Source organism: Candoia aspera, chromosome 15, assembly GCF_035149785.1.
Source record: "Candoia aspera isolate rCanAsp1 chromosome 15, rCanAsp1.hap2, whole genome shotgun sequence".
Taxonomy (NCBI): domain Eukaryota; kingdom Metazoa; phylum Chordata; class Lepidosauria; order Squamata; family Boidae; genus Candoia; species Candoia aspera.
Window position 1 is genome coordinate 11,727,106 of NC_086167.1, and position 24,375 is coordinate 11,751,480.

A 24,375-nucleotide genomic window follows, 5' to 3' on the forward strand; every position below is an offset into this window, starting at 1 on the left:
GTAAACCATACTTGCTAAATTTTACCACTCTGCAAACAAAATTTAGATGTAGGGGAAGGAGCAGATATCTGAGATCCCTGTATGGTTCTACATTAGGTTACCCAATCCAACACAGGTCAGGCTTGGATTGGCAATCCAAACTATTACCCACGTGCATACATGTGTGTGTTTTGTGTGTGTGTGTACATACACATTTATATATCTGTATAAATGCTATTCTTCCTGAAACCTGTACTTCCCACTGTCAGGGGTAAAAAACAAAACAAAACCAGAACATCGTGGGCTTCATAAATCAAAGTGCTGTAAACTCATTCAGAACTTCCTTCCTCTATTATTTTGCTTTATAACTTCCCTGTTTGGAATCCTTTCCTGATTCATCATATACAAAGGAGAAACATCTCAAAAGCAGCCATGGATGTGCCTCCCCCCCCCCGCCCCCCAACTGCACACAAACAGAAAGAAAACCGAAAATCCATGACTTACTTTCTCCTGCTGGAATTAAAGCAGGATCATCTGTTATCAATTTACAAAAACTTTTGTTCTGATAAAGCCTTCCTGTGGCTTGCTGTCAATATGCCATGATGAAATTCTAAATTCATGGCTGAGGATAACGTACCGAACTTGCCATCAAATGCTTCTTCTTTGCGCTCAGCAATCGATGCAAAGAAAACAGCACTCTGCAGGTCAGTTAAATTGGCCAAGGTGAGAACGCAAATGCTCTGGTTTGGCTTTCAATTTCCTGCACAACTGTTCTCCACAAGCAACACGGATAGAATAGGTTTTAGCACCCAGAATGCCCCGTTCTTGCCTTTTTGTAGGCACAGGTCCTTCTTCATGGAACGGAACTTTTATTGCCAGAATATTGTATTTTTCTAGCACTGGAGAAAATTCCCAGGGCTGTATTTCGGAATAGGGAAAATGTGATTCATTCCCTCAGACAGAGCAGGCATTGCCACTGATGCTGTTATGGCTGTTACACAGCGACAGAAAATTCACTGGTGCCTACTGGATGCATAATATACTATTTTCTCCTTCTAAGGATGCTTCTCAACACCCCATCAATAAAAATAAAGATTGGCTTGCAGTATTTCAAATCTCATTCCACAGAAGGCCCTGCAGCATCATTCCCAATCCCCAGCCTGAAAGGTCTACTTTAAAATGGATGTCTGCATTCTGCAAGAACTTGTTTTCTGCACACTTAAAGCAAACAGGATGTCTATTTCTTGGTTAAAGATAGACTAGGAAAAACAAGTGGATTGTCCTGTGGCATCCACAGTTCAAAACGTACCCCAGCAGCCGCATGACAGGAAATAATTAAGCCACAAAATGTGTTAGTGTTCTCTGTCTCAGATGATGTAATGAAATGTGGGGATGACCTTGGGAGACGGAGGTGGGAAGAGATGCTGCCTAAGGAATGATGAGATAAAAGGGGGAGGAGTCCACAGCTGCAAATGGGCACATAAAGAAACTCAGAAAGGACCCTCCCTAATTTATCAGGCTGTAAAAAGAGACGGCAGGAGATTTGTACTTTCAGACTTCCAAGATCGATGACAGCCTTCCCAGGTAGACCAGACAGGAAACACGACCAGATGAGCTAATTTTACTGTATTGTAAGGCTACACTAACAGAGTCTTGCAAATCTGAAAGTACAAATTGCCCACCATCTCTTTTTACAGCCTGATAAACCATTGGACAAATGAGGCTCTTAATGGATCTGGGTTCATAACATGAGCATCCCAAAAGATTCCTGTTCTCCACTGGTTTGGTAGGCTCACTTCTAGTAAATGAGAGGCTGCGTAAAACTGCTTGGGGAGTCAATAAATGGAGGGATTCCAAAATAGGGCCCATGAATCCTTCAAATGAGAGCATCTGACTTCCACAAAGTATCTGCTTTGTAATTCTTTCCCCTTTTCTTCCTGTTCAGCAAAATGCAAGCCCCCCAGCACGCTATCGTTCACTTGACTATTCGTTTTGTTTCATTTTTGTTTTTCATTTGTTTCATCCTTTCAAAGCTACCGCTGTCCTCTTTCCAGAATTGGGGCACATACGTAACACTCCTACATATAACCTAGTGATAATTGATAAACTTGCTGCATTGATTGATTGAGGAACATCCAGAAAGCCTTCAGGCCTCACAAATAAAAGTATCTTCTTAAATATGAAGCAGGTTTTTTTTTTAAAAAAAGCCACCTCTGAAAAAGTCACCCCATTGTACATTAATGCAATAATTAAAGGGTTAATCACATGGGCCATAAAAATAAGTTCTGTAATTTATGGTGCACACCCACTCCCTATAATCTGGCCATAAATAAAAGGGCTGGAGATAAGGGAACGCTGCAGGCGAGAGAGCCCAACTCACCCACTTTAATGGGCAGTTATATGACATGCTTCTAGTACGTTGGCAGTAAATCAGCAGAAACATCTTTTATAGAGTTCTGGGTTTTATGATGTCATTAACTTTCCTCCTTATATTTAAGGGATAATGAAATAAAAGTCAGGAGGAAGGATCAAAGGAAGAGCTAGTGCTGGGGAAGGTTGAGGCAGTCCCAAGAGAATTTCCATTGCCCACTTTCTTCCCAGCTGGAGATGCTACAGGGAAAAAAAGGGGGATTGGGAATGGGGGTGAGAGGAGAAAAAGAAAAGAGGAAGGAGGTAAAAGGCCACCAACTTCAGCCCAACTCTGAAAAGCACACAGAACATTAATGAATAGTTTTATGAGAAGTAGCTCTTTAATCAATGGTCCACAGCTTCCCAAGTTACAATTTAGCCAAGATTTTTTCTTTAAAAACACCCTCATTGCCAAGATCAAACTGCAGTTCAAAGCGTACTGAACTTTTTATTCTCTCCTTTTGGGAGAGATGGGCGGTAATAGAAATTTGAAAAATAAAATAAAATAATAAACATTCAAATAGAGAAGATGCCTTTTCAATTGCAGCTGCCTCAGAAGAATAAGCCTCTTTGCCTGTACAACCTTGTAAGATAATCAGAAGCTCTTCATTGTAGAAAGGTGTACAACTGTTTATTGCAAGAGATGGCAAATCACGCCATCGTTAATTTATCCATGGGGGGAAATTCTGCACTGGCATGCCCATATAGACTTCAAAGGTCCATTTTCCATGGGTGGAATGGAATGGGTGGAATTTAAAAAAAAGGGTCCAAGTTTTTGGAATATAAACACTCTTCTATTTTGTTAATTTTGCAAGAATAACATCTTAAGAAACCAGAAGATGGCAAGCTTCTAACAGTGTTATGGACTAATTCCATGTAGACCATAAGTTTGTATGCAGAAAATTGGTGGTTCAACCCCTGGCACCTTCAGTTACTGCTGGAAACTTGCTGAACTCCAGACAAACTGCAGCCAGTCAGGGCTAGATAGAACAAGCATTTCACTCAAGAGAAGAGATTTCCTTCTATTCCTATGCTACTCATAACACAGTTAACTGGAACTGATTTCATCTAAACTTATGCAGTGGGAAAGCACACAATCTTGTCTCACTTTGAATTATCATGGCATAAATCAAATGGCATCATTTACTGTTCAATGATCATTCCTGGTAGTACGGTTTCAATCCACATCAAGCAACGGTACAGAGGAAGGATAGGTTTAGCAATACCATTAAGGAAGGAAGGAAGGAAGGAAGGAAGGAAGGAAGGAAGGAAGGAAGGAAGGAAGGAAGGAAGGAAGGAAGGAAGGAGTTATGTAGAGTGACACTGCCTAAAATAAGAAAATGTGTTATGGCAATACTTTTTAGTGGGCTTTATGCATTCAAACACCTCTAAATGAAAGAAAGCTTGCATGCATAGAACATAACCATCAAGATGATTGTATACCATTACTGAAAATTGAACTGAGCCCATACAACCTACGCAGACTTCCAATTTCTCACAGGAAATGGTTTTGCCAGTCTATTCGCGTAATGAATGTAGATATAAAGTTAGCGCCAAAGAAGATGGGAACCCTCTGGGTTGTTCAGCGTCCGTCTTTTCTGTCATGCTTTGCATTATTCTTTACAAAATATGGGGGGGCTTTAGTGGGGAGGGGAAGCCACCGAAATGAGACTGCTTCTTTTATTTAGTTGCCACCCAAAATTGTGATCTTGGTGGGAAGGGAAAGGAAGGGAAGGGAAGGGAGGAAAAGAGTGGGGGAACCATAGCTGGTTTATTGATGTAAAGACTGAAACACACAGCCCTGGAAATTGGTTGAGGAATGAATAGCAAGGCTAAGCATTTATTTTCCTTATTAAATAAGATGACCAGCCTATTCTGGTGGCAAGAAGCAAATTAGCAGAGATGATGACTCAGTGCTACAAGCTCTAAACACAAGTCTTAATCAGCCCAGTTCTTGCCCAGGAATAATTCAGACCACCTGAAAGAGGTTCAAAGGAGGAGATAGGATAATCCTACCGGGCAAGATGGAGGAAACTGGGTATATTTAGTTTGTTGAAGATGAGGAGGAGGGATGTGTTAACACCTTTAGCAGGATGCCACTCAAAAGATGGCTGTTAACCTGTGAAGTGTAGGAGATGGGATGATGGTTTCAGATTACTGGAAGCCAGATTCCAACTGAATGTTAGGAAAAATGTCTTAACACATAGGAGCAGGGTGACGATGGAACTGATTGCCCAGAGAGAGTTGGGGTCTTTCTGGGGTCACTAATAAATGTAGATATTGTCTTTTCTCTAATCAAAGAATTTAATCCATCTCAGCAAGATCTGTCCAACCAGGCATTTCTCCATAGTGTCCAATCTTTCCCTCTCTGTGCATGTAATAATTCGAAGGGGGCCAGTATTGATAATCAAACAATTCCATCATTTCCACTTTACTTAAATCTATAATATAGGACTAAACTGCACTCCCTCATCGTTCCTCCAAAGGATCAGCAATGTGGAAGGACAAAAACTCCCCAACTGCCTGGCTTGAACTTTTCATGGCTGTTCTTCGGAGCGTTAAAACAGGATGAGGAATGAGCTGTGCCAAGGAGAAAATTTGCTACTGTCAAAGTTATTTAGTTATTCATTTACAAATATGATGTGATGGAACTAAAGAAGGGGAAGGAGACAGATTAACTGGTCACTATTAAAAATTGTAATGCGGTATCTGGTTATAAATCTCTTTAATCAAGTTAGGGTGGAGAGGATGTTATTTTTACATATTAGGGAGATTAATCCTTATTTAAATTAATAGAAGCCCAGGTATAATTAGACTGAAATGTCCAAAGAAATGGAGTTTATTTAGACAGTGTTCTTCCCCCTTCCTTCTTTTAAATCATCTTATTATTTGTAAGGGTTGGAATTCACAAGTCCCCAACGAGGCACCCATCAGTGCATTTCTTCCCCTACCATGTTGGGAACGTGCAAAACTTCAGCCATTCCTTGCCCTGCTGGGATGAAGCTTGCTTTTAACCACTGAACTTTATTTATTAGGCTTGCCCTGAACTTTCCTGAGTGCCTCTTTTCATCAATTAAACGCCTCCTTTTGAAATGGGCATCCTTGGAACAAAAACAACCTCTTCCTTTCTCTCTTTCTCTGCCTTTTCTATTTTTACTCTTTCTTCCCCCCCCCCATGGAAAAAAAAGAGAAAAGAATCAAAACATCCCCATGGCGCCACCGCCCGTCTCTTCTTTCCCCACCCCGAAATTAAGTTTTCTGGACTGAATTAAGCGGCGCACACACACCATGGCACGTTCAGCCAGTGGAAATTATTTAGGAAGAGTTGAAAGAGAAGGGCTGCAGCCTTTATCTGTTGCTGCAAGATGGATGTGCAATGGGGCCTGCTGCGGTTAACAGCAATTTCAATCCGTTGCTAGCGGCAACAGTCCCGGGCGCAGCATGGGGGCATATCGTGGGCTTCGCTGCTGCAGCAAAGCCCGCACACAGGGGGAAATAAATAGACTTTTCAGCTGGACAGGTCTCATGAGAGGATTTTGACATAAAGGGCCCTTTGGAAAAGCTGGAATTGTCAGTCCTTTGAATAGCTTCCCGCTGGGCTATTAGCTTCTGTTACTAATTTGCAGTGTATGCAAGGGAGCAGGAACACCTGCAGCCTCCTCAGATGCACTGTGGGAAGGGTTCTTTAAAAAAGAAAGAAAGAAAGAAAAATTAAAAAGGAGGGGAGGCAAAAAACAACCACCCTAAAAATAAAGGGAAGAAAAAATGAGGCATAGCCCCTCGGTTGAATAAGGGAAGATGGCACCGGGCTATTATCATTTTTAAGCCATCCAAAGATGATGCTGAACTACCAAAGAGGGCTCTAACCCAAAACTGGAATTAATAATACTAATTGTACTACTAATAATAATAACAGCAGCAGCAGCAGCCACAAGGAAAGAAAGGAGTGAAAATTCGTTTTGGTAACAATAAAAAGGCCATCCACTTTAACTCAAGGACAATCTGTCAGATGAGACTTCTTATTCTTATTTTTTATACCTCCTTTCCCCCAGAGCGGAAGCAAAATCTTTTATATGCTGAAATACTCGGCTAGAGGAGAGTTTATTAGGAACAGGATTTTTAAATTAAAGCCCAATCTCTGTGCTTAACTTCTTTTTTGCTTCCCTTAATTCCACATCTGGAAACAATATTAAACTGAAACTGGAGTTTCACGTTGTTCATGAGCAAAAGGCACAAGAAGAAAATAAAAGGTTAGTACAGTAGGCAGATCTTTTTTTTATTAATTATTGCTTTAAAAAAAACCCAACATCAGAAAGGGCAGCGATGGTTTGCTCCTGTGAGCAGGGTGAAAAATTATGATTCTCCAGCTACTTATGGCAGGAAATTTCTAACAAATTATATATTAAAATGGCTAGACGTGCAGGGCCACTCAAAATAGCGAGCAAGCAGCCTTTTGTGCCTGCTGGCTAGAACAATTTTACATATTGGAGCCGTGGAGAGTCGTCAATGTGAGGAATTCAGTTGTTTTGTGTGTTAATAGTTGGATTGACGTGCGTATTAATGGTTGGGTATAACATAAGAGAGCTACTTCCCAAGAGCCAGTGGGAAACTTCTTGGAGTAAGTTGCTTAATCTTCTACCGCTGACGTCCAAAAATAAAATGCCTCATTCACAGACATGCCTTTCTACGAGAAACGTTTGCAGAACGGAATGTGGAAATAGTATCACTTCAAGATGTATGTGGTTTAGACATCAGACTTTGTTCCTTCAAAAGGCATATGGTACTGTCTCAGGACCATGCTACCTCCAATTGCATGTGAGGTTTGCTGATCTGAAGGCATCTCCATGCTAAAATGGATCCTGCAGGTACTATCAAGACCCACACAGTTGGGCAGGATCAAAAAAGCAAGAATTATACAGGACTCAGTAGGCTGTCTTTAATACTAGAACTGGGGGTAAATGCAAGTCTAAACTGCAAGAGGAATTCCAACCTCATTTGTTACTGGGTTCATTACGGTGAAACCTCTCAGAACATTTGCAGTGTTGGGTTGATCAAAGGCTACATTCTGACATAAAAATGTTCTGTCAAACGCTACGCTTCATTCTCTTTAAAGAAGATCATTATTAAGACTGAGTAAGATGATGTTTCCGTGGCTATGTAGGTGTTGGTGGGCATCGTCAAGGCTACTGAACAATTTCTCAAATCTTAATGTGGATCCATTCTTTTAAATGGTTCCGCAGTATGAACCATGTACATAGGTGGTCCACTTTCTGAAACAAGCTTGCAAGGCAAATTAAAAGTTATGAATTCAGATGCTGAAGGAACACTAGATACATCAAGAAAATGGTTATCAGAATGATATATACAGTCCACCTTGCCATGAGCAGAGAGATACAGATGTTATATTATGTCATGCCCCCATGTACAGGGGTTTACATGGTTTTTGTAAAACCCAAAGAAAAATCCAGCCAGATGTGTCCAGACCTTCACAACATATAGTACCTTGAGGACCTCTTGACTTCCAACTGTACATTTCCTAATATAACACCCTGCTCATTGAAAGCATCATACACTGTTCCGATTCCTCTGATCACTGAAGACTTGCTGTAAGATTAATATTCACGCTGAACCAAGAGGTCCCAAGTTCCAAGGGAGTTATGAATGCCATGCAGCAGAATAAGACATTTAACTGACCCAACCATAAAATCAGTATTGCTTCAGAGGTGTTAATTTTGCTAGAAAGATCCCTGTGGATCCACCCACATAGCTGAGCTATTAACTATTTCCCAGTTCCGAGGAGCCGCTTAGAGATAGCAGCTCAGATATCAAAGAGAACCTGTGTCGAATCACACAAACATAGACGCATTTTTGATTCATACCATCCAAGGGTAATAAAGATATTAGCATGCAGAAGAATCAGGAACAGATACGAAGCAACCCTCATTAATCTAAAACTGTCATATTACATGGTTAAGCTAAGCTTGTAGCAAAAGCACTGTTAAATCTCAAACAACTATTAATTTTTAGATTGTTTTTAAAAATCAGATGCTGTAGTAGCATGTACCATGAAAAGAAACCTTCAATTTGGCCAGAGAGTTAGAGATGGAGGCAGAAGACTATTGCAACTGATTGCAACTCCATCACAGGTTTACTGCATTAAAATATGTACAGGGTTGGAGAACAGTGATCCCACAAATTTAAGCATTAGGTGGAAAAGTATGTCCCATAGGGACACTTGTTCTTGTACACTCACCAGAATAATTATCAAGAAATGTATTAACCTTCTCTCCTTTAAGGAAACAAACAACACAACCGTTTGCTCTTGAGTGGTCTCCCTTTCCAGCCCACTTTTTCTCCATGCTAACCTACAAAATGTAGGGGCATATTGGAGTCACTGACCACTCTCATGGAAGTGCTTCCAGATGCCTGTTTAATAAAAGCGAACAAGAATAACACCATCAACAGGATGCCAAAAAGTACCCTGACTTTTACAGTGTTTAGAAAACCATTAGCTCCATCTTCCTGCCCTCACAGCTCCTTGGGTGATCACAACAGTCTTTGTCAAAGAACAGCTTAGATGCAAGACAGATTCCCTTCTTAGCTTTTCCTATAAATCCCTGGAAAGCATTTCTAATTATAAGGCTGGTATTATAATACTCCTTTGTAGCACAAATGGGACTAAGGGACGTGGTGGCGCTGCGGGTTAAACTGCTGAGCTGCTGAGCTTGCCGATCGGAAGGTCGGCGGTTCAAATCCGCGTGACGGGGTGAGCTCCCATTGCTAGTCCCAGCTCCTGCCAACCTAGCCGTTCGAAAACGTGCAAATGTGAGTAGATTAATAGGCACCGCTTTGGCGGGCACGTAATGGTGTTCCGTGTAGTCATGCCGGCCACATGACCACGGAGGAAGTGTCTTTGGACAAACGCCGGCTCTTCGGCTTCGAAACGGAGATGAGCACCGCCCCCTAAAGTCAGACACGACTGGACTTCATGTCGAGGGAAACTTTTACCTTTACCTAGCACAAATGGGGGGGGGGGATCTTTGGATCTCCAGGGGTTGGATTACCATTCCCAATTTACCCTGCCTGAGAAATTTAGATGCTAGTGGGACCTTGTGAAAGCAGGGTTTTCATGGCCTTCAAGAGAAGGAGGTCTTGTCTCCCTTCCTTACAGTCAGTTGGAACGCTTCCCATATTTTACAGATATCCTATTTATTTATTTAAAAAGCACAGTCTCAAAGCCTGGGCAGTTTGGATTTGGAATAGGTGACAAATCTAGCAGTTCAATGTCAGCACTGTCCTCAAGATGAAAACACACCCTAAGATGTCCTTTGCCACATGCAACAAACGAATCCCTTCTTTTCTTCCTGCAATTTCTCTGGTCTTTGGCCAATAACTAAAAGCACCCATTGGTTGTCCAAGATGTTGCTGGAAATTATGCTGGATGAAGTAGACCTCTGAGATGTTCCATCAAGGTATTTCTTATTTGGTCTTGGCTCTGTATCTTCTCATGTTCACTGTGTTTTATTTTTCAGTTCCCCGTTTTCTGAAACATGACCTTTTACTTTCTATTTCCATCTAAAGGAAACAGTAAAGCTATCCTTCAGGCTGAACTTTTTGATACTACGGAACAGCAAAGAATAATTATTTTTTTAAAAAAAATTATTTAAAAAATATTTTTTTTAAAAAAAAGAGGAACATCATGACTCTACAGGAATGTAGAAGTAAAATTTATATGGGAATGTAGAAGTAAAATATTATACTTTACAGGAATGTAGATGTAAAATAATTTAATCATATTATCTATTTTACTTACTATATAAATACACCATCAGCCAACACATACTGGACCAATGTACTAAATTATGATCTATAACCGTCAATGAAGACACCTTCATCCTGCAGTGGATTAATTTAGACTAATAATAATAAAACCAATTCTACATCTTAAGTGAGAGCCAGTTTGGTGTCGTGGTTAAGGCATCAGGCTAGAAACCAGGAGACTGTGAGTTCTAGTCAAACCTTAGGCACAAAGCCAGCTGGGTGACCTTGGGCCAGTTGCTTTCTCTTAGCCCTAGGAAGGAGGCAATGGCAAATCACTTCTGAAAAACCTGCCAAGAAAACTGAAGGGACTTGTCCAGGCAGCCTCCAAGAAGCTAGGATATGAATGAGATTTCTTAAAGAAAGCTTTAGACTTAGTGTAAACTCTAGCATCCACTGACAAAAACGATTTGTTGAACGAAAAGGCAGTAGGACCACAAAGGCCTTTTCATTTAAAAGCTCGCATTCTCTGAATTTCCAACCAAATGTCTTCTAGTGATGAATGTTTTAAAAGCTTTTTAAAGTGTGCTTTCTGAGAAGAGATCAATCCTCTTTATGTACAGGTTGACCCTGAATGTATCCAAAGCCTACCCAAAATCTTACCTGGGTCCTCAGATCAACTTGTGGAACACCTTCAAACTGATTGAGAAATACCAGCGTTCCGCAGCGCTTAATTTAAGAATCATGCTTTTTGGAGCAAGCAAGAACAACTTGGCGATATCTGGCAAAGCTCTATGCTTTAAGGAAAATATTTGACAAATACTCACACATGCACCAACAGCAGTTGCTACTCATTTGGAAGAGACAGCAGAGGGACCAGACTCTGCAAAGATGCCAGCACAATCACACAAGCACATAGAAACACGTCTCAGGAGACATTTGGAAAAGCTGGTGATAGGACCAATCAAAAAGATCACCGCAAAGAGATGGAGCTGCACTTCAGTCTGGAAGAGAGACAGATGGCCCTTCTAGCACGCTGGCAGCATTAAATATTTGTGGATTACCCTCATTCAAGATGTCAGCTGGCAGAAACCAAAAGCAGAAAGCCCATTTATTAGAGGGCAGATGAAGAGCACCAAAGACCCTGGAGAGAAGACACAACTCTAAATTTTAGGAAGGATTTTGGTCAGGTGACCCACAAGAGTTCCCTCACTCCTTGAAAAGGCCCACCTCCTTCTTGCTACAGTCCCCATTTTTTTTTTAACCTCCTTCCTTTGCATCCAAATCTATTAAACCACCCTGAGAAAGAGGATGGAAATTTTCCTCCTTTCACCTAAGGGTACGAGGGAAGCCCTACTGAAACTATTCCCGTGGTGCTAGGGAATTCAGGGAGTCGCCATCCCAAGGCATCTCAAGAAGGCCCCTTGAGCTCACACCTAAGAACTCTTAACTTTCTATCTCTCGCTCAAATCAGAGACTCACAAGCCAGTTCTGCTGTTGTACAAAGGGCCTTTTGTAGAAACACGATAAGCATTTTGCCCACAGCCACACACATTGGAATAAACGTTAAAAACACGTTCTGTTTTCTGGTGTTTTCTCTGAAGACGTAACTTTATCAATCTCTGAAGTGACCTGCTGATAACCAGCCCACTCCTGTTGGAATCGTTCTGCTGGGCTGCGGCTGGAAATCCGCTGGGTGACCAGAAATTTTACTCAACAGCACATCTTAACTGATTAAGCAGGTGGGAACTGACGCTAGATCAGCAGAAAAGGGGCTCTCTCTTAACCAGAAACTGGCCGCAAGCTGTGTCAGGGGACTGACCGCAGATATTATGCTGATAACAGGAGATGCTGAAAATTACAACTTCCTGTTTCAGCGTTCTAATGCTCGCACGCAGCTCCAGATGGGAAATGCGAGCATCAAGAGAGACTTCGTTTTCACATGATGTATACCCCGGCAATTTGCTCACTGCATTCTTCAAGCACATCGCACGCATATGTTTCTCATTCACGGGATCATTCGTTTTTTCTTTTTAAACCCTCGAGGTTCACAAGCCTTGTCTTGGCTGTTAACTGGGGTTCGGCTGGAGAGCTCATAATTGTAATTCAAAAATTTGGAGAGAACCCAGAATGGTTGTAAGCTGTCTCCTTCACTACAGACCGGTGGTGGTGGTGGTGGTGGTGGTGGTGGTGGTGGTGAGCCCTATATGAACAATGCATAGGTCACAGACATTTTATTGGTTAGTAAACAAAATCTATGGATCCTAAGGAACTCTCATGCAGCAGGGTTTAGGTGGAGAATGTCTGTTGAGGTGCTCTCCCAAGATGGCTGCTACAGAGATACTCCCTCATCACAAAAATGACTCCTACTCTAGGCACAGCCAATGGCAAAACACTCCTCTTCCAGATGGCAAGCTGATGATGGTAATTTCTCACACCTCAGCTGCCCCTAGGCTGGTGGTAAGGTAAACATTCTTCAAGCCAGCTCAACTCCTGGTGATGACATCTGTGCAGGATTCTTGAAAATGTCTGTGTGGAGGGGAATTTGCTATTATCCACTCCTGCCTTCAAATTTCCCAGTCTAGCCAATGGCTCTGGATTTCCAGATTGTCCCCCATCCAACCTGTTTGACTCCTTCCCCCAAGCAGATGAGTGCAGCTGCAGACAAAGCAGTGAGTTGCAACCACTCATTATTTTTGTTCTTTAAAGAACATCCTTGGAAATCTATGTGGGGGCCTACAGACTTTCTTGTAAATAAAGGTAACGCTAGGAACTTGTTTTCTTTTTTCTTTTTCCCTTTGCACAGCAGTAGGCTAACTTTCCCATTATCGCTATCATACTTAATTTAAAAAAAGAAAAGAAAAAAAAAGAAATTAAAGTGAGATAGGATAGGGAATCTGACAAGCATGGAGGAAGAAAGTCCTCTTCACCTCAGTTTTGGTCAACAGCTCTTAGTTTGATAATACCAGCTGACTCTGCAAGCCTATCAAAATGCCCTGGAAAACTTTTCACAGAGAAGTCAGCCTATGAGTGAAGGAAATTTAAGCAGTCCTTCTTTCTTAAGGCTGCCCTGGATTGTGACTGATGGGTTGACTGAAGTTTATTAGTTGCCCAACTCCAATGGACTCTTACCTGCTTTTGATTTGGCATCTGTTTCTCAAATTATCTTCTCCTGCTCCAATTCACACAGGTCAGCATGTCAAAGAGAAAGCCAGTTTCATTTTAATCAACACAGAAAGCAAAATCATTTCCCACCAGGGCACCGAAAAATAAACACCATCTCTCCTCCCTCTCTACTCCTGCAATATGTTCCATTGATGTGTGTGTGTGTGTGGGGGGGAATATATTTTACTATGAAAATGAAGCAAAATGCCATCCTTAACATACACATTCAACGTCAAGCAAATAGGCAGCATTGCAATAGACCTGCACTTTAAAATGCAGTCCTGAAATTAAGAGCAATTTGAAGATGAGGTTCGGCCACAAGCTATGATCATCAAAGTTCCCTAAGTGCATATGAAATCTCCAGCTGCCTTCTGCATGGAAGGGATTAATATAGCCTACAGTACCTTCATTAACTCCAAGCATTCCTAGCTGCACCTGATTTGCTTGCAGGAAGGCCTGTGTTCAATTCTCAGCTTCTTCAGTTAAAAAGGACCAGACTGAGGGTATAGGGAAAAAAATCTTCCAGAATACAAGGCACTCTTAGCCAGGGTTGAAAATACTAAGTTAAGTGGACCACACTTAACTTAGAAGACAGTTCTCTCATGTTCACAGCTGCATGGAAGTTCTTATATGTGATCCAAAGGCATTTTAAAAAGCAGGCACACCATGCTTGAAGCACAAGAGGCACAGTCCGGAGTGGGTGCAGTGATCGAATTGGATCTATGTTCACGTCCAAGACAAGAAGACAAATCTTGTTTGCACCTTGTGTGGAAAACTAGTTCTTCTATTTGACATCATCCTTGAGGTAGACCTTCATGGTTAGACCACAGAATGTCCATGGCCAGGAAGAAACACATTAACCTATCATTTAGTCTACTCTGTTGATCCTTCGTCTGCAGGAACTTCTACACCTAAAGAGAATCTCAAAAACTAGGTTGCCCACCAATGTCTACTCTTCATTCTTCTGCAGGTAGAAACAGAGCCTGCACTCCTGTCTTCACATATCTGTCTTACGAATACCCTTTCTACTCCATATTTCACTTGTTATAATCCAAATGCCTAACTTTGGGAAAAACCAGTTTAGCAAATGCAGCTGACTTCAACTGTGATGCCTTTCCTAATCTTTCCTGCACATACCTTGTTATCTGTATACATTTGGCTGAATTACACCAATGCAGGATGCTCTTTACCCTTCCTCTCTTCAGCCCCTGTAGTTCTCATCTGCAGTCTTCCTCCAGCTTAAAGGAAAGACAATTCAAGGTTGTGTGTGTAGGTGTGAAGAGAAAATCAAAAAACAGAGCAAAACATGGCAAACTGAGGCATTCTCCCAGCATGCTAATTTTCTCCAATGCAACTGACGCACTGTGGGAGCCATGCGCAGATCATTGCTGCTTCGGTGATCTCCACAATGAGGAAACTGGACACTAAGAAGCTTTGCCTGGATGGTGTCCTGGTGCAATGGGGAAAGCAGAAATAAATCGGAAGAAGCACAAAAACTCCGCTGACCCCACCTGAGTATGTTTCAGATGCAACAAGACTATGCTGACCATATTTCCTTGAGACAAAAATGGGACATTGGGATGGCAAAATGGGGCAGGGCTGGGCGACGGGCTGGATCGGCAGGCAGGAACTTCTCTGGTTTTCTCAGGCTGGGAATCGTCAGATTCCTTCACTTGCAAGAGGCAAGGCTGGCTGGAAAGTCTAGTGAATGGTTGCCCCGACAAGCCGTTCCTCCTCTGGCTGTGCTTTTACGTTCTTTTCTTCACGCCCTTTCAAGGCAGGAGCCAATCAGCTGCCCTTTGACCACCGCCTATCAGCCGATCCTGTTTTTTCCTTTTTAGGTTTCCCACCGAGTTGAGCTCTGCGGCTTTTTTCCCGCCGTTTCTGCCGAGCTCCCCCTCCTTCCACTCAAAGTCAGACTGCCTTCTGACAGGTTCGTGGGACCTTTCAAATTTTTAAGTAAGGTTTTTAAGAAAACGGGACAAAATGGACATTTATGTTAAAACGATGGGACGGTCTGGAAATGTTAAAAAAATGAGGCTGTACCGTTCAAAACGGGACGTACGGTCAGCCTAAACAAGACATAACAGTGCTAGCTTGCTGAGAGTGTCACTTTACCGTGGCTTTTGTTTGGAACAGAGTGAGAAACCGGGGGAAGAACATATGTGCAAGAGAGAGGACAAACAAACAATGCTCAAAAGCAGACACATCCTTAGCCCCCATGTCTGTGCCCAATCTAAGACAGCTGTTCACTGGACCAACTACACATGGAATTTGCAATGCAGCCAACAATATTAAACCCAACATTATAATGATGGCTAATGATGGAGGGAGGCTAACTTACTGTTCCACATTAGCAGAAAAATGTACAAAAGGTCATCCTTCTCTTCGCTTGCAAGGTGAATTGTTAGCCTTGTTCATTTCCCTTAATTCATCTATTCTGTCTCCTTTTTCTGACAATCATGTATGAGTGGGTAAACACAGGTGAAAAGTCACAAGTATCAAAGTCAGCGTTTCTCAACCTTGGCAACTTGAAGATGTGTGGACGTCAGCTCTCAGAATTCTCCAGCCAGCTTGCTGGGAGTTGAAGTCCACACACCTTCAAGTTGCCAAGGTTGAGAAACACTGATCTAATCCTTCTCCTTTCCCACCTCCTCTTCCTATATTATAGAATTCAAGATCAATTTCAAACATCACCCTCAGCTTGTGGGGCCCCCAGTTCAGTCCAGTCCAGTTCAATTTTATTACGGTCACTGACCAGCACAAGATACAAATTCTATAAAGATATATGCATTGGCCTTAAAATATGAACCATCTGATCTAAAATAATTTAAAATTTGAATTGACAAGTTCCAATTAAATGTTAAAATCCGTTTAGATCACAATGTAAATAAGCCCCTTAATCAAATTTAAACACAACCTTATTAATTTACATTATCATGACTAATATTCTATCAAATACAAGTATCTATAAAAATATGGCGTGTCAAATATTAAAAAGAGTAAAGTATTAAAAAAGAGTATCGCTTCTCGGCCTTTGGCTAAGATCAAGTGTGTGTGTGTGTGGGGCCACCATTCTGCAGTGCGTTCTGGGAGTTTTGGTGAAGATAGAGTCTTCAAACCATAGCAGGTTTATAAACAGTTTAGAGATGAATGTTCTCCTTCCTCACCTCCTCTGGTCAAAATGAAGTTGTTCAAAACAAAACAAAAAGCAGGAAGGAGTCATATGACATTGATGCCTTAAGGGTGTTCAAGTAGAGCATAAAGACAGAGGGCATGAGAACGTGTAGGTTTATGTAAATCAATACCATCCAATTATGTTCTTGTAAACAAAGGGGGGGAGGTGCTGTGTATCCATTGTGACAGCAACACAAACCTCAAGCCCAGTCCCTCTGCCAGTGTCTCTGGAAATCAAGACAATCAAATCTAGTGCATTGTGTGTGTGTGTGCGTACACATATGTACATACTTATTTATGGCTTTGAGGATGAGTGAAAATTTATGGGACATTTGATTGTAATTAAAAGCAGAACGCAGTTTAATTGGAAGCAGAGGGGGGCATTTTGCAAGTGAATTAATGCAACTGTAAACCAAAAATATGTTTTATGAGACACGCACTTGCTGGGTTACCTCTACACATAAATGCAGGAAACACTCACTGGGCCATCAGGCCATTAGTACTCCAAGCTGCTCTGCTTTATTTCATTTTTATTTCTGCACGTGCCCAGAGCTGGTAATTACTTTGCAGGATCTGAGCAAGATCTAGCGAGGACTGACAACCAAAAACTAGTGAGTAATCAAAACCTGGAGTCCTCACGCCTTCTCCTACGGTGCATGTTTGCTGCCCATTTTTAAAAAAAACTTATGTCTTTTATTTCATTCTCAGCCACCTTTTAGGGTACATCCCTGACAGAGAAAATAACACGTTAATCAAAATGATTTATTTAAAATATAGAACAATAGCATAAAACAAAAACACACCTGAAGTACAATTGCTTTAGTGTGTTGGCCAAAGAAGATGGAGACAATCTCAGTCTTTTGAAAGACGGTTCGTATGTAGCCAAAAATGGTTCCATCCATGCACAAGATGGAGATGGAGATTAGCAGGTCAAGAGAAAACCCAACGTTTACACAAGAACGTAAATTCTGTAGGACGACATGCAAGTTATTGAGGGAAGAAAGCCAAACTATCAAAGAAGCCCAACGGCTACGCTTACAATGGCCAACACTGGGTGTTGTACAGCTAACACTGTCCTGGACATGAGGCTGCCATTCACCAAATCACCCTCTAATATAATGATCTCATGGGAGAAAGGCCTGACTGGGCATTTTATAACCATCCTCTCTGTCCCCCAAACCTGTCATCCTCAGCTTCCTCAGTTAGAAACAGTCTCTTTAAAGATTCTATTTTAAGTGTAGCTGCTCCCAAGTTTCTAGCTTTCAGCATAAATTAACTGGGAAATATGTTTGTGTTGGTTTCCGCAGGCTGAGAAAACTAGTAGGAAGTAACAGACTGAAAGTAAATTTATGCACTCAAGTTGATATATTGCAATGACTCAATCAGCTGGCCCAACTTCCAGATTTATACTGTTATCTCCACTTAGCTGTTTATTTATTTAAAATACTATTGGGGGACCAAATACAGCAGAAGGATGCAATTCTTTTATATGCTTTGTTCCAACAGATGTCCACAGACAACTTGGTCTCACTGAATCTATATTTGTAGTACTAAAAGCACTGATAACTCCAGTGAGACATGAATTTAAAACCCACATTTGAATGCACAGTTAAGGTATAGTTCTAAGGAAGTTTGCGTGCTTACAAGAAATGTGGTCTTTTTGTCCCAGTATAGAAAAAAGTTGAGGCTTTTAATCGTTGCTTGATGCATGCAGAAGCTGTCAAAAGTCCTCTTCCCTTCTAACAACTTTTTCTAGCTCTCTGTTAAATGATAACAACATGCATTCAACGACATTACTTGTTAGAAAAGGAGACATGGATGGGGTTAAGTAAAGGGACCAGCCATCAAGAAACATGCTGCAGGCTAGTATTTGGTTAGCTACGTAGGCCTCGGAAAAGATATTCAGATGCCATGATGTGCCTATGCTTACAAAATTCAGAACAGTGCAGGCCATGGTATTCTCTGTTATTCCCTATGGAAGCTAAAGTTGGCGTCTGAAGAAGCAGGATAGGTAGAGTACTGAAGTTTTTGTACTTCAGAAGACACCTGAGAATAGGCAAGCGAACAAACCAATGGATCACCGAACAAATCAACTCAGAGTTCTCACTTGAAGCACAAATGCCAAGCTCAAATTATCCTACTTTGGCCATATTATGCAAAGGCCCAGCTCTTGGGAGAAGGCTCTAATGCCTGGAAAGGTGGTAGGAAAGAGAGGAAGTAGGACAACCAACATCACTGATTCAATTACAGCAATGAGTGCACCACTGGAAGACCTGGAAGGCCACGCTGGCCATAGATCATCCTTGAGAAGGTCTACCTCTGCGATCACTAACAGTCAACACTAACTTGATGGCAAATCAATCAATCAATCAAATTTAAGCATGAAAGGTTTTGCTAAGTTCAGCTGCACAGAAGTTACTCCTTTGGGACAGCCACTTTGCCAAAGGACTTTCCCCAATACAAGACCTTCCAAGCTGAGCAAAATTCTGTATTTGTACTACTAAAAGCACTGATAACTCCAAGTAGAAATGAATTTAAAGCCCACATTTTAATGCACAGTTAAGGTATCAGGCACATCACCCTGATGCACCTGATCTTTCAGGTGGATTTACACAGAATAAGACTTGATTGATTTTAATGGAAACTTACTAGATATACCTCCCCCCTGCCCCCAAATCATTAACAGGATGTGAATAATTCATTTAAGTGGAATATCTGCTTTCAAGCTAGTGAAAGAAGATCAATGCTTGGCACATGTTTTTTAATTTCAGTCAGGGACTCAGTATCTATCAAAATAAGAGCCTCCTTTCCATTGCATGGCAAAGAGAAGTTGAATCTAATCATGTAGGGACCTTATCCTTCTATTTCAATTACTAGCCCACAAAAAAATTACGAAGGCAAAATCAGATAAGTACTGTTACAGGTGTCCTCTTAAGTGGATATTGTTATTATTATTTTTAATTAAGAACAACTGTGATAATATCTGACTAGAATCCTCTCTTCTCTTGCATCATCAGCGTTTTGCCTTGGATAGCTTGTTTAGACTTGCTTGTGATTTTCACTTAGGCTATTTTGTTTGCCGTGTTAGGGGAATGTAATGAAATATAAACAAACATATATTACAAAAATTGATTGTAGATTTTGGAGGGAGTAGAGATGGCTGGGATCAGGTTGGTCCAGTAGGAGTGACAGGGCAGAACTGAAGTTAAATATAAAGCATCTATAAAACACATTTTATACAGACACGTTTTGGTATTTTCTTCCCTTAGTCTCATGGAACAGGAAAGTGAGTCATATCGAAAGTACACATATTATGTGAAAGACTTAGACCATTAAAACTATCCATTCGTTCCATATTTGGCCTCCTGCTTGTTTCACTTTAAAAATCGTAAAATCTCCTAGCACCCATGATGCCCATGAGAAAAACAATCCAAAATCCACAGAGGCGATACATTTATTAGTCCAAATAAAGGTTTACAAACTAGTTGCAAGCTTAAGAACGCTTCACCGGGCAAGATGCTTAGAAGCATAAAAGGGACAGAGAAAGGATTAAAATGGGACAAAACAGAATAAGGCTCATGTGGAATATATGGGGGCCCTTGAGAAAAATGTCCCCTCTTTCAAATATCTCTTTCAAAATATTTCGGGAACAGCCATAGCCGCAACATCAGATGTAAATGTCTGCTCACGGTTTTATCCGCATGCCAAGATGCCAAGTATCACATAATTCACCCAGATTGGTGTATATGGCTATGACATCCCACACTTGACTAGCTGGACCCACTTTCTTTTTTCTTGTCTTTTTTAAAAGTAGATCCCTGCAGTGACTTGGGCCTGATTCCCCAAAGTGCTCTGGAGCACAGGGAGGTGCCAATGTAATACTTTGTCTGCAGCTCTTTGAAGCAGCCACATCTTCTCCCAGGATCATGACCCTGGGAAAAGATGAGGCTGCTTTCAGAGTCTGCAGACTGAGTGCTCCAAAATGCCTTTTCCCAATCATTTCTGAAGTACCTCCTAGCCCTACAAAGTCTTACCAAGCCGGGGAAAAATGATCAAGTGAGCAAAACACAGTGAAAAGAGAACATTCCACCATTTTCCTTTTCACGCCATATAAGTTTGCTCAATTATTTTCCCCAGGTCAGAGAGAGGACATTTCTGTTTCAGGACGTAGGAACTCAGAATTCTCCCTTGCTGGGAGGTCTCAGAAAATCATGGCCGGGTACTTGATCTCTGCAAGACCCGGCAATTAAAAAACAAAACATATCAGGGCTCTGGCAGCTTTCAGATAAACAATCCTGCCCTTCCATGCTCATTCTGTTCAGCTGATCAAAAGGAACGCCTTGGAACACTAGATAAAATGTCTGCTCTGTGATTTATTAGTACCAGCATGGTGGCAAAGCCTTTTGGCCTTTTTCCATTAAGGAATTGAAGCCAGAAGCAAATCAGTTTCATTTGCTAGCAGAACTCTGAGATAGAAAACTTGAATCTATAATGAAGTCTGATAAGGAGGGAGAATGGATATCGTTCTATATGTCTATATATTATAATTTACAAATGGTGGGACAGAGTGAGATTCTCCCTGCAAGCAGAAAGCACAATCTGTAGATTTTAACAGCCAGTCAAGCCTATCTACCAGCCTAGGCAAGATGCTGCTAAGCTGCAATTTCTAGGAGTCCCACTCAGTATGGCCAAAGGGGTGGGATACTGGGAACTGTAGTTCAGCAACTGCTAGACCACAGTTTGCTCTTTTCTGCTATATCAAATGCTTGATTACTCCCCTTGGCATACAACTGAATGCAGATACTAGCTTATGCATGCACACATATGAAGTTTCCCAACACAAGCAATAATTTTGAATGCTTACTTGACATGCAGAACAAATCAAAAACTCTGAAGTTCCTTTCAGATGCAAATCAATTCCATCTCATTGGCTCAAAAACTCCCTAACAAACATTCAAAGCACACTTCACCGATGACAATGGTAAGAGGCTGTGCAAAGGCCAAACTCCAGTGGATTCCAGACTATAAAGCTGAAAACTTCTCCAACAGCCGTTACCCACCGTCAATTTGAAATGCTAAAAACAATTAAGAATGATTTCACTTTCTTTTTCAGATTGGCAAGGAACTTAATTTAAGCTCCAGTCATCAAAGAAGACAGGACTCGGCTGGTATTATTTGCCAGTCAGCCTCGGATTGTTTTGTTCCCTTCAAGGGGTGGGTGTGGGTGTGGATGTTCATATGTGTATTTTTTAAAGAAACAGCAAGGGGAAAAACCTGGAATTTGGGAGCAAAGGTGAAAATTCAAATTTCAGCTGGACATCCCAAACCACTACCAGGATCAACTTTTCAATTTTTAGAACCGGACAAACTTTATCTGGACAATAAACATGTCATCAACGAAACATTAAATGTAAACATGCATACAAGAGAGAAGAATGTGCACAAATACATGGAAAATTGGGACAATAAAGAGATCATTGGTTATGTAAGTCATGTTTTAGCAGCATGATGCTGCTGGGCCCCAACCTATCCATGGACATTTTATACGACACTTGCCTGCCATATCAACTTGATCCTTACTTTACAACAGTCATTTTTAGGAAAACAAAGGGGAAGGGGCTGCAGTCCAATGCCTTCTTCGTGCCCACCTGGCTAGCAAAAAAGCACAAAGGCCAGGTGGGTACCAGGGGGCATTTTGAGTGGCAATAAGGGAGGTTAGGAAGAAATCTCACCTGTCTGTTTTCTAACATACATTTTTTCCTGAACTTACTATGGACTCCAAGTTACTCATAGAGTATCCACAATATGCTACTGAAGTACCAAATGTGTCTATTAGTTCAAAAAGGTTGCCTTCTTCAGGTCAAAGGACGACTATGTCCAGTTGTATGCTCAGGATCATAGCTAAAAAATGTATGTAAATTAAACAGGACAACAGCAAAATGGGAAGGCACAAAAATCTATGCTCACATCTGTATTCTCTCATTTAGAGAGCATGTTCCATATTCTTTCGTCTGCAGAGAGGTGCCGTAGACATGACTGGGAGACTTTTTCTCCCCAAACCTATTTTTAGGACTTGGTATTGCTTCAGTGCCTGAGAAGATGCAACAGATGGTGAAACTCCCTTCAGTCAAGGAACATCAGAAGCAACATGGAAGCTGCAGGGTGACTTACCGAATAACCTTTTCCTGAAAGCGATTGAGCAGAGCTCTGTGGAAGAAAGAGAAGGTCACTGTAAGTAGCAAAAATGGGTACATATAATGCCACACTGGAAAAAAAAAATGGTGGTCTTATCCATGCACAGGTCAGTCCAGTGGGTCAACCAAAGGAGTATGAGGTTATAGGTACATTGATGTACATTCCTAGCTGTGTATGCCATTGAAACCAGCCCCAATCACACTTGCAACGTCTAGAAAGAAGAACTAAACCACAGGTGTGAATCTGGGCAGAAGAGTAGAATGCAATCATACCACCTAGAGAAGGGTTTCTCAACCTTGGCAACTAGCTGGGGAATTCTGGAAGTTGAAGTCTACACGTCTGAAAGTGGCCAAGGTTGAGAAACACTGACCTAGAGGCATGTATATCAACACCTCATGACAACTGTGAGCATCTCTTGTCCCTATTTTTTTGCTCCCCCACAGTTCCTCGATAAGAATGCCCATCCTAAGTCATTCACCTAGGACCAGGCTGGAGAAGCTTTAATTGTTCTTCCTTGTGATAATCAGGTTCCTTTGTTGCTACAAACATCTCTCCATACTGAGTCATCATTTCTTTTCAGGTAGGTATTAGACAAGCCATGAGATGCTTTTAGGTAGGTATTAGACAAGTCTTTTTGGTAGGTATTAGACAAGCTTTTAGGTAATCTGACCAAACTAGGTTGAGTTTGAGTTTAAAGCATTCCTTATCCCATTATGGAGGCCCTTGATATGTCCTTTGAGTCTGTAATTTTGGTCCTTAGCAAAAAGGGGTGGGGGTGGGGAGAGAAGGTATTTCCACTCAATTCCATGTAGGTAGGTATGTATGTATTTAAAATATCCACAAGCATTTCTGCTTGTAATTTGGAGGTAGAATAAAAGCACCTGCTTCTACAGGTAGAACCTGTAGGGGTTTCAGAGCTGACAGTTTATGAGCAACTATCACAAGTTATAATGAGCTGTAAAGTATGTATTTACACTCTGCATCTGAGAGAAGGCAGAAGGAAAACAGACAGGAATACCACGAGAAGAAGCAGGTGTCCATGAAAGACCATCCCCATGCCTAGGCGTTAGGAAGCCACTCTGAAAAATATCGGCGCACAAGTTTCAATCCTGCAACTTGTGTGGAAAGCAAAGAGATTTAAAGGAAAGGCACACTATCACGCTATGCTCAGGAGATTTAATATTGCGTATGTTAGATCATTTCCACTCATCCTTTCTGGTAAGTTTCCAATGAATTGGGTCAGGTTTTAGGTTTCATGCAGGGGAATACAATTCTGCTCAAAAGGAAGGAGGTCCAGATCAAGCTTTCTACCCTCCACATGTGTTGTACCTTACAACTTCCAAGATTCTCTTACTAGTGAAGGTACATGCAACTTGAATTGTCAGTAAGCTTGGGTATGATAATGATGGCGTCTCCTGATGATGAAATCTTGTGCAAGATCTTGTACATCTCTAATCTCATACACGGCATAATATAATGTAAAATCTGTATCTCTCTACTCTGAGAACTTAGACGAAGATGATCCATCCATCCATCCATCCATCATCTACCTACTTACTACCTACCCATCTATGTCTATGTTGGTCTCTCTCTATCATGCTATGTATACCTGATGAGCACCAGTGAGGATGAAACTAGTCACGTACTGCTTCCTAATATAACTATCCGAAGGAGGTCCACCATCTTCACCCA

General features: G+C 41.4%; 1 protein-coding gene across 7 annotated transcripts in view; it reads right to left on the minus strand.

The window, feature by feature from the left end:
• FBRSL1 (fibrosin like 1) overlaps window positions 1-24,375 on the minus strand; it is a 529,962-nt gene that overhangs the window by 270,466 nt on the left and 235,121 nt on the right. For all 7 annotated transcript variants that reach the window (XM_063315893.1, XM_063315886.1, XM_063315889.1 and 4 more), the window contains exon 4: window positions 22,660-22,695. In XM_063315893.1, the coding sequence (XP_063171963.1) occupies window positions 22,660-22,695 (36 nt within the window). The remainder of the gene's footprint in view (window positions 1-22,659; window positions 22,696-24,375) is intronic.